The sequence below is a fragment of the Nelumbo nucifera genome, chromosome 1 (genome assembly GCF_055504915.1).
Source record: "Nelumbo nucifera cultivar China Antique chromosome 1, China Antique-T2T, whole genome shotgun sequence".
Taxonomy (NCBI): Eukaryota; Viridiplantae; Streptophyta; class Magnoliopsida; order Proteales; family Nelumbonaceae; genus Nelumbo; species Nelumbo nucifera.
Genome location: NC_142649.1, coordinates 53,395,039 through 53,408,672, shown reverse-complemented (window position 1 = coordinate 53,408,672; position 13,634 = coordinate 53,395,039). Strand labels below are relative to the sequence as shown.

At 39.7% G+C, this 13,634-nt stretch overlaps 1 protein-coding gene across 1 annotated transcript; it reads left to right on the top strand.

The window, feature by feature from the left end:
• Window positions 1-1,512: 1,512 nt before the first annotated feature.
• On the top strand, window positions 1,513-12,418 carry LOC104590206 (chitinase-like protein). Its single transcript, XM_010248775.3, has 5 exons — window positions 1,513-2,113; window positions 2,279-2,329; window positions 8,998-9,131; window positions 11,629-11,729; window positions 11,817-12,418. Exons 1-5 carry the CDS (start codon window positions 1,709-1,711, stop codon window positions 11,993-11,995), a joined length of 870 nt encoding a protein of 289 aa, XP_010247077.2. The 5' UTR covers window positions 1,513-1,708; the 3' UTR covers window positions 11,996-12,418.
• Window positions 12,419-13,634: the final 1,216 nt, after the last annotated feature.

The window sequence follows — 13,634 nt, the reverse complement described above, 5'->3', positions numbered from 1 at the left end:
TAATACTAGATGTAGGTTGTGTTCCGACATTGCTCGTAATTGGGGATGGACATTACCGAGCTCATTGCCTTTGGTAGGGAGAAGCTTGCCTCAGTTCCTTCCGGCGGTGGTGTCGTTGTTGTTTTATGCAGGTGGTGTCGTTGGTGTCAAAGCTGCTGCTACACATACTGCGAAAAAAAAAAGAAGATTGAAGAGAAGGAACAAGGGAAGTGAAGAGAAGAGGGATAGAGGATAGTATTGGATTTTATTAAAATTATACGCCAGGTGGTGTCACATGTGTAGGGATTTTGATAAAATATTAACGAACACTAATGATAGGGGTGGAATTAATCAATTGTTAGAAAACTTAAGGGTACTTAGAGATACTCTAAGACAATAGTTAAATAGTAAAGATATAATTTATCAATTAATTAAACGGTAACGATAGTTTAAAAATTTTGTCCTTTCTTTAAACTAACAAACATGGGCAATTTGGGGAATAGGGAATATCTATATCTAATATAGATTAAGAGTTCCACCTTAGCAACAAACATAAGTCATGGTGAATTTCTTATAATAAAGATTTTTGAGCTACTTGATTTATGACCCAACTTACATACTAATTTCTTTTGTTTTTTTAAGCATGCAGCCTAATTTTAATTGCATGGGAGGTAGGTACTTTTCCTAGATGTGTAAAATGGGCATGGCCCGCTGACGGGCCATGTAGGCACGGCACGACCCTTGGGGATGGGTTGGACCAAGGGTTTTTGGCCCTTGGCCCGGCCCAATAATGGCCCCACATGTTTTGGCACATCATGTAATCATTTTATTATAACATTGTTTAATTTTATTGTAATATTTTTCAATTTTATTTAATCATTTTACATTTTTATTGTATAAATTGATTATTCATATGAAATAAAATTTTAAAATATTTTTTTTTCAATTTGTTGTTACAATCATTGAATTTATCATTCTTTTTCTTCAACTTTTTATTATTTTTTATAGTTTTTTGATTTGTTGATTTTTTAAATAAAAACAAAGAAAGAAAGAAAATGAAATAATACGGGCTAACCCGGCCCGAGGCCCACAGACCATGGCCTGGGCTTGTACTGGCCCCACCATCCTTGCCCGGCACAACCAACATTACACTACTAATTAGGCCTATCCTCTTTGGCATTATGTGTATTTTTTGGTAAAAAAATCACATTGTAATTTGAGTTATACAAAGACATTTTATGGGCCGAGATCATGGACTTGAACCACTTCTGTCTTTTTTTCCCTCCCAGATCCGCCATAAGGCCCATAACCGGTGGACTTGATGGGCCCCACCAGGAATAGAACTCGGTACTCACCAATAACACGACAGTGAGTCAGTGACGACCGACCGACCGACGATCTGCACATTTGCGATCGTAAGACGTAAGTTCGCAATTTTAGTTTGGGAGCTGAACCGGAAACAGAAGTGTCCAACCGATTCCCATCTGCGAACCACAGGTCCACAACAAACCGGGCTGAGAGACCTTGCAGCTTGAAGCAGACATTATCTTTCTACGCAGATACTTCTTGACCAGACCGCTATATTTAGGCAATTGAATCCAACCATGCGAAATTTAGCATGAATCCATTAGCCGACTTCCGTCACCGTCATCATCTGCGCATTCTTTGTCTCGGATAAAAACCTTCAACTGATCCAACGGAATCTGCTCCTCTTCAGAGTTCCCCCAACATGAAATCTTCTCTCGTTTCTGCAAATTCCTCTTCTCTCACGTTGAAATTCTCTAGAAAATTTTGTGGGTTCGACTTTTTTAGGCCAAATAAACAAAACCCATGTCGGATTTCAGATGGGTTTCTTAAATTTTCGGTGTCAGCTGGGAATCTGTCTCTGAATTGTCGAACCCGTCCATCTCGTTTGATTCTAGTTTGCTCCACAACAGAGGGGAAACCATCTGATGCAGAGCCGATGATTCAAGGGTCAGAAGGGGAGATGTCAAATGCTGTTTTTCTCGAAGATGGGGGAGAAAGTAGATTGAATGTCGAGGTCGGAAACCCTCATCTTCCCGCGTTTGTTCCGGCGGGAAAGCTGAGCTTGAGTGATCAAGCTTTCTTCCTTTTGGCCTTCATTGCTTGCACTGTATGGTTTCTCACTCTTTAGCCATCTCAAACTTGGATTTCGTGAGTGAAAAGTAATACAAAATATGTTTATAGTGCTTTATGCAACAATTTTCGTTGATTATTAGTTGCCTTACTCAAGTTAATAATACTGAAGTTGAAAATTTTTCTTTTGCCCTGCTTGCAGACTTCTATTGCGTTTACTAGCCTTGTAATCGCAGCTGTTCCTACTCTCTGTGTAAGTAATTTCAATGTTCTCGTTTTCCTTGATGACGGTGCTGATGTTTCTAATGCACACTTAGTATTTCTAAGCAGGGATTATGAAATGAGAGCACGTTTTAATTTTTGGTGATTTATTTGGTCCACTGGTGTATGATGTTTTGCCTTGTAATCTGTGTTCCTATGATGTTTTCCTCTCATTCCAGATTCTGTCATTAGTGATGTTTATTATGAACAAACAAGAAGACTAATTCCCATATAAATAATTTCTAAGTTCCTGTTTTCCATGATAGTTGTGCTCATATTTCTAATGCACAGTTGAGCATTTCTAAGCATAGATATATGGATTCAATGAGGGCATCTTTAACTTTTGCTATTATCTTGGAAGTTGGATCCACTGGTGTTTGCATTGTTAAAAATTGTGTGTTTGAATGCAGTTTTTCTTTTTTCGCCTAATGATATAGTTAGTAGATCTGTATGAGATTGGTGGCTTTGCCATGCCATAAACCCCATTTTGTTTTTATTTATTTATTTATTTGATTTGATTTAAGACCTGTTGCTTACAGTAAAGAACTAAAGATCAAATAATTGTTGGAATAATGTTAAAATAACTTAATTGCATATGTTAGGGCCTGTTTGGCTAATTAAAGTGTTTTTTATTTCTGTTATGTCTGTTATTGTACTTAGGGGCACAAGGGTATTTTCCCTTGTTATTTCTGTCACCCTATATATAGTAAAATAAACACTGGCGCCGCCGGTACTGTTACATTGCAAACCTTCTCTCTTCTCTCCTCCCTTCTCTTCTTCTTCTCTTCTCTTCTCTCCTCTTCCACTTATCTCTGGCCGGCTACACTGTCAAGATGGTATCAGAGCAGGAATGCTGATTAAAAGAGAGCAGATCGATCAACCCTACTATCAAGAGAAGATCGATCAACCCAAAGAACAGACCGAACAGACTAGCAGAAAAGAAATCTGATTCTGGACTACAGAATAGCTACAACTGGTATAGTTCTCCCTATTTTTTCTCTTCTTTACTCTCCTTGGTCATGTGCCGAGTGAAAACCCTATGAATCTGGGGCGGCTGAATGCTGTCGAACCTGTGTAACCCTAGTTTTCTTGGATCGTGTGATCCTGTTCATGTGTTAAGACAACTGTAGGTCAATGCTGACCTGTCTTCTCAATGGTTTGAGTTGACTATAAGTAAGAAGGATCTCTCCTGCTGATTAGTGGCTGTTAGACATTCTGGAATTCTGGTAGGTGGGGACTGATAAAACTATACAGGTCTGAAATCTGCCGAATATTACCTCAGTTTTTGTCCGGAATTTGGTACTGTTTGTGCTCAATCTGGTTGGTAAACCCGAGTGTGTGGGTGTGAACTGAGTGGAGCATTGTTTTGTGGAGTAAGGAGGGGTCCTAAGTCCGGTGTTTGGGACTGATTAACTGCTTGACCATGTCAACTGAGAATTCTGCTACTTCAGAGATCTCAGGGAGCCACAATGGAGTGAGTGGGAGAATGGATATGAGCTTTCCCATGGCTGTCATTCCCTTTGATGGTCTGAATTACCTTGAGTGGTCTAGGGGGATAAAACTCTACATCACTGCTAGGGGGCGAATACATCAATGGGAGAGTAAAGGAACCGAAGTATGGAAGTGCTGAGCATGATAGGTGGAACCAAGAGAACAGTATGGTGATGTCTTGGCTCTTGGTTTCAATGCTGCCACGAGTAAGGAAGACTTTTATGTGGGCTGAAACTGCTTGTGAGATATGGAACAAGCGAAGTCCACTTATTCAGAACAGAGACACTATGCCAAGATATATCAACTACAAGCTGAATCTTCTACTTGCAAGCAGGGGGAGAGGAGTCTCTCGATGTACTATTCTGATTTGACTATCAATATGGAAAGAACTTGATCACTATCAGAATGTGAATCGGAAGTGTGATGAAGATGCAAAGGCCTATAAGTCACTTGTATCACAGCAACACGTGTTTGCCTTCCTCCTAGGGCTGAATTCATCATATGAGTACATCAGGGTACAGGTAGTAAAGACTTGCCATCAGTCCAGGAGGTGTATGCCTTGGTGCAGTCAGAAGAAAGCAGAAGAAGTGTGATGAATGGTGTAGAAGGGGAGTCAGTTGCCCTAGCGGTCCGGGGAAATTCAGATACAAATGTCGGAGGTGGCTTTAAAAGGTGTGACACTCAGAAAAAATCAGAAGATAAAAGCAAGCTTTGGTGCACTCACTGCCAGAAGACACGACACACTAAAGATACATGCTGGGATCTCCATGGAAAACCTAAATGGGCACAGGATTTGGGTAAGAAGTTAGCACCGGATCAGGGCAAGAAACCAGGCCAACAGAATCAAAAAGGTATAACTCAGCTAATATGGCATCGACAGAGACTAGTCCTTCCGTAACTCAGGAGAGACATCCCGGTTCTGACCCTAAGGAAGATATTATCAACTCCTTCTGTGAACATTTGGAATTGTATGGTAGGACTCTCCGCCAGGTGGATTCTGGACCTACTCCTACTTCATTTGTGTCTACATCAGGTAATGCCACAACGTTCCATGTGTCATCTCATACTACTGATTCACCTTGGATTATTGACTCCGGAACCTCAAATCACATGACCGGTAAGTCAAATTTGTTCCAGACATATAACCTTCTCTCTGGGAGAGATAAGGTAAGACTGGCTGATGGTTCTTTTTTTACCATAGCTGGCCGAGGCACCATATCTTTCCCACTTGGCCTTACTCTTCCTAATGTCCTGCATGTTCCGAAATTACCTATTAATTTGCTGTCCATTAGTAGTATTACTCAGTCTTTGAACTGCTCAGTCACCTTTTTTCCGTCTTCGTGTGTGTTTCAGGATTTGACCTCGGGGAAGACGATTGGTAGAGGAAGCATGGTGGATGGTCTCTACGTGCTGGAGAATAATGCTGATCTAGTGGCGACTGAGTCCACAAGTTTGTCGAGTGAGAGTCAAGCCTATTTATGGCATAGTCGTTTAGGTCATCTTTCTTTTGAGTCGTTAAAAGTTATGTTCCCAAAGTTGTTTGAGTCCTTGTTAGTGAGTCAGTTACAGTGTCAAACTTGTCAGTTGAGTAAGCATTGTAGAAGTTCTTTACCTTTAAGAAATAAAAGATCTGAATTTCCATTTCATATTGTTTATTATGATGTTTGGGGCCCTGTTACTCTACCTACTGCGGCTGGCTATAAGTATTTTGCTACTTTGATTGATGATTATTCTCGATACACTTGGGTTTACCCTATGCGATCTCGAGATGAAGTGCCACAAATTGTGAAAGATTTTCAACGCATGGTGTTCACTCAGTTCCAAACGGAAATTCATATTTTCCAGTCGGACAATGCAAAGGAATATTTCCATAGTGATCTCACGAAGTTCTTTGCTTCGAGTGGGTCACTTCAGCGAAGCTCTTGTGCCAGGACACCCCAACAAAATGGTGTGGCTAAACGAAAAAACCGTCACCTTCTCGAAGTTGCTCGTGGCTTGCTGATTCATATGAATGTGCCAAAACAGTTCTGGATGGATGCAGTATTGTGTGCGACATATATCATCAATCGCATGCCCTCTCGGCTACTAGAGTATAAGGCCCCACATCAGCTCTTGTTCCCTACAGCCCCGCTGTCCACCATTCCGATGCGTGTTTTTGGGTGTCGTTGTTTTGTCCACAACCTGTCACCTACTCATGGTAAACTTGACCCTCGGGCTATTCCTTGTGTTTTTCTTGGTTACCCTTCATCTCAAAAGGGGTATCGTTGCTATGATCCCATTGCCCGCAAGTACTATGTTTCCATTGATGTCTCATTCTTTGAGAGTCAACCGTTCTTCTCGGTTTCTCCTCAAGGGGAGAGTAGGGTTGAGGAGAAATAGGCGACGACTCAGATTCAACTACCTCCTTTACCCGATCCTCCTCCGTTCCGGGTTTTTCATCGTTGTCATAAGAGCCAACAGAGTTCAAGAGCCGTGGAGCCGAACACTATGCAACCAACATCATCGGATTCACCCGAGGCAGATCCGTCTCATCAGCCAGGTACACTTACTCCCATTGCTCCTTTAAATGTTGATTCAACTGTCCCCAATGATCTTAATATTCCTATTGCTAAGAGAAAGGGTGTTAGATCTTGTACCACTAATCATCCTATCTCTAACTTTGTGTCCTATGAGCATGTTTCACCTTCGTACTGTGCCTTTCTCTCTTCTGTGGATAGTGTCCCCATCCCTAAGACCATGGCAAAAGCTTTGTCAAAACCTGAATGGACAGATGCAATGCAGGAAGAAATTGATGACTTACACAAAAATGGTACATGGGAGTTGGTAGATCTTCCTGAGGGGAAGGAACCAGTGGGGTGCAAGTGGGTGTTCACAGTGAAACACAAAGCTGATGGAACTGTTGAAAGGTACAAGGCTAGACTGGTAGCAAGAGGCTTCACACAGGTATATGGAGTGGACTATGCAGAGACTTTTGCTCCAGTAGCGAAAATGAACTCTATCCGGATTCTCCTTTCCTTGGCAGTAAATCTTGACTGGGATCTTCACCAATTGGACATCAAGAATGCCTTCTTGAATGGTGACTTGGAAGAGGAGGTGTACATGACCCAACCCCCAGGGTTCTGTGCCAAAGGCAGTGAACAAAAGGTGTGTAGGTTAAAAAAGTCCCTATATGGGTTGAAACAATCACCTCGGGCTTGGTTTAGTAAGTTCCATTTAGCAGTCCAACAGATGGGATTCAAACAATGCCAGTCAGATCATACCCTGTTTGTAAAAAGAGGTGAAGGTAAAATTGCAACTCTTATTGTGTATATGGATGACAGTGATCACAGGAGATTGGGAGGCTGAAATCCAGAGACTAAAAAAATTCTTAGCCACTAAATTTGAGGTGAAGGATCTAGGCCCCTTACGATACTTTCTTGGAATTGAAGTTGCCCGCTTTCACAAGGGCATCTTTATTTCCCAACTGAAGTATGTACTAGATCTACTAGAAGATACAGGCAAGTTGGGGGTAAAACCATCTGATTCACCTATTGAACCTAATCACCATCTGGGAGACAGTCAAGGAGAGTTTTTGAAAGATGTAAAGATGTTCCAGAGACTCGTGGGGAGACTTCTGTATTTGTCTATGACCAGGCCTGATATTGCCTATGCGGTGGGTGTCCTTAGTCAATTCGTGCACAGCCCGAGGACAACTCACTTTGAGGCTGCTGAGAGGATCTTGAGATATCTCAAGAAGTTTCCTGGAGCTGGTTTGTTGTTCCAGAAACATAGTCACTTAAAAGTGGAAGTATATACTGATGCAGATTGGGCAGGAGCAGTCAATGACCGAAAGTCTACCAATGGTTATTGTGCCTTTATAGGAGGAAACCTTGTCACATGGAGAAGCAAAAATCAAAGTGTGGTGGCTAGATTCAGTGCTGAAGCAGAGTATAGAGCGATGGCTCATGGGGTTGCGGAAATCATGTGGATAAGAAATCTGTTAGGTGAACTGGGTTTTGCAGTAAGCAATCCTACGCCACTCTACTGTGACAATAAAGCTGCCATCAATATTGCTGCTAATCCAATTCTGCATGATAGGACGAAACACATTGAAGTGGACAAGCATTTTATCAGAGAGAAACTTGAAAGTGGAGAAGTGTGCACACCATATGTCAGCTCGGAAGAGCAACTTGCAGATATCTTCACCAAAGGTCTTCATCATGTGCGGCACAAAGATTTGTGTGACAAGTTGGGCATGATTGACATCTATGCTCCAACTTGAGGGGGAGTTGGAATAATGTTAAAATAACTTAGTTGCAGATGTTAGGGCCTGTTTGGCTAATTAAAGTGTTTTTTATTTCGTTTTTTATTTCTGTTATGTCTGTTATTGTACTCAGGGGCACAAGGGTCTTTTCCCTTGTTATTTATGTCGCCCTATATATAGTAAAATAAACACTGGCGCCGCTAGTACTGTTACATTGCAAACCTTCTCTCTTCTCTCCTCCCTTCTCTTCTCTTCTTCTTCTCTTCTCTTCTCTCCTCTTCCACTTATCTCTGGCCGGCTACACTGTCAAGAGCATAAAAGAAAGTGGGCAATAGGAGTTTAGGACTGACGTTGAAGAATTGAATATTTCCTTCTCCACTCAATCAAAGATGCCTTATTGTGTTGGATTCTTCAGCTTTTAGTGTAAATTTCAGATCTGGCACTCTATCCAGCCTTGCCCTAGCCATGTAATCTAGTTTCTTTTATGAGCAATGTAATATTTAGCTAGGAAACAACCCCAGTGCTAGAAAAAGATACAAATTAATCATCTAAACTAACACCTTTTCTTCCTTGTAGGCATTGCTTCATATTAATTACGGCGTTATGAAATTCCTTTTTTCACCTTGACTTTGATTAATACCCCCCCCCCCCCCCCCCCCCGGTTACATGCATTTTGAATCTTTGATCAACAGAACCTTGTCGCAACTATTTATGGCCTTCGTGCATGTATGCATTGAAAGAAAACACAGACTTTTAAACTGATGATCTGAAAACATTATTTTGATACCTTATCTCTTAATAGATCCCATGCATATCCAATTTTAAGGCTCATGATGTTTTGGTTATATGGAGATAACACCAAATGATCTCTATTTCTTCAAGTATAAGGATTACAGTTCTAACTGTTTTTTCTTTTTATTTATTAGGCAATGAGAAGAACTGCAACATCACTTTCAAAATTGGCAGATACAGCCCGTGAAGAGCTTCCAAGTACGATGGCTGCAATCAGGCTTTCAGGCATGGAAATTAGTGATCTTACTCTAGAACTGAGTGATTTGAGGTAATGAACTAAATATTTATTTTTATTCTTTTGTTTCCAAATATCCTGTTCACCAGAAGGGGAGTTTATTTGTTCAGTTGCATAACCATGTCAGTGTGCTAGATCTGTAAATAACTGGGATCATGTATTAGATGGTGTACATCTGGTTTTTTGAAGGGGAAGTCAGACAACTAATTTCAATGTGATTATAGGCAAATTGTTCCTTCTCATGCATTCCTCTTTTTGTTGGTTTCATGTTTTTTTTCTTGATATCTTTCTTTTCATTGTTACCACTTACCAACAGGATCTCAAGTTAACATCATATGCAATATTCTGCCTTCCATTGTATCAAATATGCATAAGTAGCTCTCAAACAACACTTGTTACAAACTAATTTGTATTACCTGCATACTTCAAAATGGCCAAAATAACCAAAAACAATTAAGAGGTTAAGCGCTAGTTGAGTCAGGAGGACTAGATGAACATAGAACACTGGGCAACAAACTGCACATTCAAATTAAGCTAGCTGAAAAGCTTGGTTACTTGTGTCCCTACTACCAGAATACTGGAGGGATTTGGCTTGAGTTGCATCTTCAAAATTATGACTTGAGTTATGTCCTACAATGCCCAGATACAGATAGGGAAATAAGGACATGACTCTGCATTTCTTAAAATCTTGGGCACAGATATGGTTATGGGTATCCCATGTAATACACTGTTATCATGCATTTATTCCTAGTTTGAAGTAAATGTCGTTTCTCAAGATCATATCTTGCCCAATCTAATTAAATTTCCAACATGTGCAGATAGTTTTATAGTACAATATGTTAAAACATACTATTACATACTTAAAAAGTATTAATGCTATTATAGTACACCTAGAAGCATCCATGCAGTATCCAGGCATCATAGGTTGCATCTTCAAAATTATGATAAGATACTTTTTCACGTATTTTTATGCTTTAATTGACTGTTCCATTTTGTTAGCAATCTTACTAGCTCAGTATTTATTAATTTTTATTTCTGATGTTTATGATTATGAGTTATGGTCTTTTGATTCTTATTATTGTATTATAAATATAATCTTATGCAAACTTCTATCTTAACATATTCAAGTGGTATCTCACATTACATGTAGATTTGCTTGTCATGCTTGTCTGGACATTTTCAATTTTTCATTTATATATATATATATATATATATATATATATATATCCTTTTTCTTCCCTGGGGAAAGACCTAAGATAACTCATCTCTCCATTTGCCTTGGCATCGAAGGTTCAATACATTTATTTGATTGTAGTTAGAGACTTCTTTCTTCTTTTTTATTCATCTTGTTACTCCTTGTGGCTGCTTGGTTAGTAAAACTAAAACTAGATATCGTCTTCCTTAGGACAGAATATTATGCAAAGACTGTATAATTCTGCCAGTGGACAGTTTCACCACACATGACAAAACTTATGGTTATTGATCAATTGGCGCCTGGTGTCCCAGAGGAACAATTTAAAAAGAGGTGATGTTAAGGGACAAATTACTAACTAGAGTAGACAGCTTTAGGTAAAAAAGTGAAAAAATCCCAGGCAGAGGAAACAGGTTCAGGGATGATACATGATATATCATCTGCTCATCCCTTCATTATCATTTATGGCTTTCCTAAAGGTTGCTTAAGGCCATGAAGAGTTTAAGGTTAGGCAACCGTTTTTCTTCTTTTCTGTTCACCATTGTCAAGGATGGGTTTGGTAGGTTGAGGCACAAGACATGGAAGCTTCATTTAGACTGAGTAGGTCTTAAATTCCCCCATCTCTAGTTTGCCTATCCGGTAATAATCAAATGTGGAAGTCTAACATGATACGTAAAGTAGAGCAATACCACCCAGCTGGCCCAATCCACGAGGCCAAAATGTTGCATGCATGTCAAAATTGGTGTTAATTTCATATCATAGTCAGTCAAGCAGTAATAATATATTTTCATTGTCTAGAGAGATTATCAAGTGAGAGATGTTCCAAGTCAATATAAACTGCATTGACTTCCTCTGCCTTTGTACATTTGTTTATCCTAATTACAATTGATCCCTTGCATCTTCAGCCTGTGTGTTCATGGTAAAAAAGATTTGTGCACGTGTAGCTGCTCCCTTGAATGGTGGTGACAAAACTAGTATATTCTGCGAGGCTGTTAACATTTAGTGCTCATTTGGGAGGCTAAAGCAGAAGCTTCTGGCTTTCTGAGGTGGGTGCTACATAGATGGCCTTTAAACTATGTTTACTGAAAAATCCAGAGAGCCCAAATTGGCTGTTGGTTAGTTTCAGCCTCTTTGGAGTGCCTCAAAGCAGCTGAACCAACTTAGCTGAATCTCCAGCTCAGCCCTCCCAAATGGGCACATAATCTCACTTTGAAGTAGGAGGCAGACTATCCAAGCAACCGCCAGTGCCCCCATCTTAAAGATTGTAGTATTGCTTCTTCTTCTTCTTTGATAGATATAGTCTTGCTTCTAATATGGTCTAATTCATCTGGTATTCAGCCAAGAGATAGCTGATGGAGTTAACAAATCTGCTCAAGCAGTCCAAGCAGCTGAAGCTGGAGTTCGACAAATTGGTGCCATTGTTCGTGAACAAACCATCTGTATGTTGAAGCTCATAGTAGCTAGCTCCCTTCGTTGCCTGTTTAACTTCTTTTGTTTTAGAACTGACTGTATATGGTTATGTACAGCAATGATACAGGAGAGGGCAAGTTTGCCTATAATTTCATTGCAACCGGTTGTTGCCGGAGCTGCAAAGAAGACATCACGTGCTGTTGGCCAGGCCACAAAGAGTTTCATGAATCTCATCTCTCGTGGTGAAATTGGCTCAGAAGATGGAGACAATGTGATTGACCGAGTGGAAATGTGAAGCTGCCTCAGAACAGAATGACGAAACAGGATCCATGTAGCCAACTCCATCTGATTGGGAAATGATGCTGAAAAAATAAAAGGCACAGTATTTAGATGGTAACCTGTACATATCATAGAGATCTTAGTCATCGTCTCATCGATCTAGATATTTCTTTTTTTTCTTTGTATTTATGCCTAAATGAAGGAAAGGAAAGGAGAAAAAAAACCAATAGGTTCTCAGGTTAACATTTCTAGAAATCACTTAAATTTGTAGAGGTGGTCAGAAGTGAAACGGGTTCCACTGATGCTGTTTAAGCGTTATACAGAGAAAGAGCTGTAGCCAAAGGAAGACCTCTATCTGGGGTCTGGGGATAACATCATGACAAATTGATAATTTATATTCTAAATCTTTAATAAAGATGTTTAAGAGTACTTGGTCTTACACAGTTTGTATTGGGTTGTTTAGTCCTCAACTACAGCTTATAACTAAACCGTATAGAATTGTGGTTGGTACAATTAGGGCAAAATCTTTTAAAGTATTTCTAAGTTTTAGGAAATTGACTTACTGTTTAGATAATCTTGAAGTATTTCTATGTTTTTTGACAATTGACTAAATCATGACATTTGTGATTGATTTTGTCTTTGATTATTCTCCAAATTTTCAAAATGAAATTCAACATCCACCTTTTGGATAAGACCACAGCCTTCAACAATTGAATGTCAAGAACACAGGTTTACATGGAACTAAATGAGCTAAGATGGCAACTTCAAAATCTAGATTTTTGGTGGGAAATTATCCCTCCTATTCACTACTTCAAAGGTCTTTGCAAGGTAAAGGATTATGAAGGTGAATTCAGTTGTGGCTACAAGGTAAGGGATTATGAACATAATAATAAAAAAAAATACTAGAACTCAAATATGAAACATGTAATTAAATCAGAACAAAAACTAGCTTTTCAGTTTTCGCAGCAATATTCTCTGTAAACACTTGAACATACTGTAGCAGTGGGCTGCTGGAATGGATGAGAACTTTTATCAGACAGGCCCTTCAAGTTCATGGCATAGATTTAAATGCCAAGTTGCAACTGCCAAATCAAATGCTATGACTCGTACTCTCTTCAACCTCCTTATCCAGCTACCCTCCTCTCTTATCTTTGTTCTCACTTACTGATTTGATTCAGATCCATCTAATCTCTATCCTCTAGAACTAGAGTTCATATATATAAACAATAACTTAGTTGAGTTTTTTTTTTTTTTTTTTCCTGTAAAAAAGTTGAGATTTCGCTATAATTAGAATTATGAGCTTATGAAATTCGTCTTGTGTGTCATCTATCAGAAGAGTGATTCAGATTTCTGAGATGTAATACCCACATGAAGGGTTGATATTAGGACCCAAAATTGAAGAAACAAACAAGGGAGGGGCTATTGGTGTAAAATCAAATGGTTAACATCACTTAATCAAAATCACTTTTATTTAATGGTTAGAGTGGTCGGCCATAATTTATTATTTAATTAATGGCGGCGTATCATTTAAGCCTCCACTAGACCTGTTCATGGGCCGGGTGGCCCAACGGGCTGGCCCGGCCCCCGGACAGGCTTGAACACGCAAATGGACCCGTGGGCTTAACCTCGGACCAAAAAGCCTGGCCCACAACAAT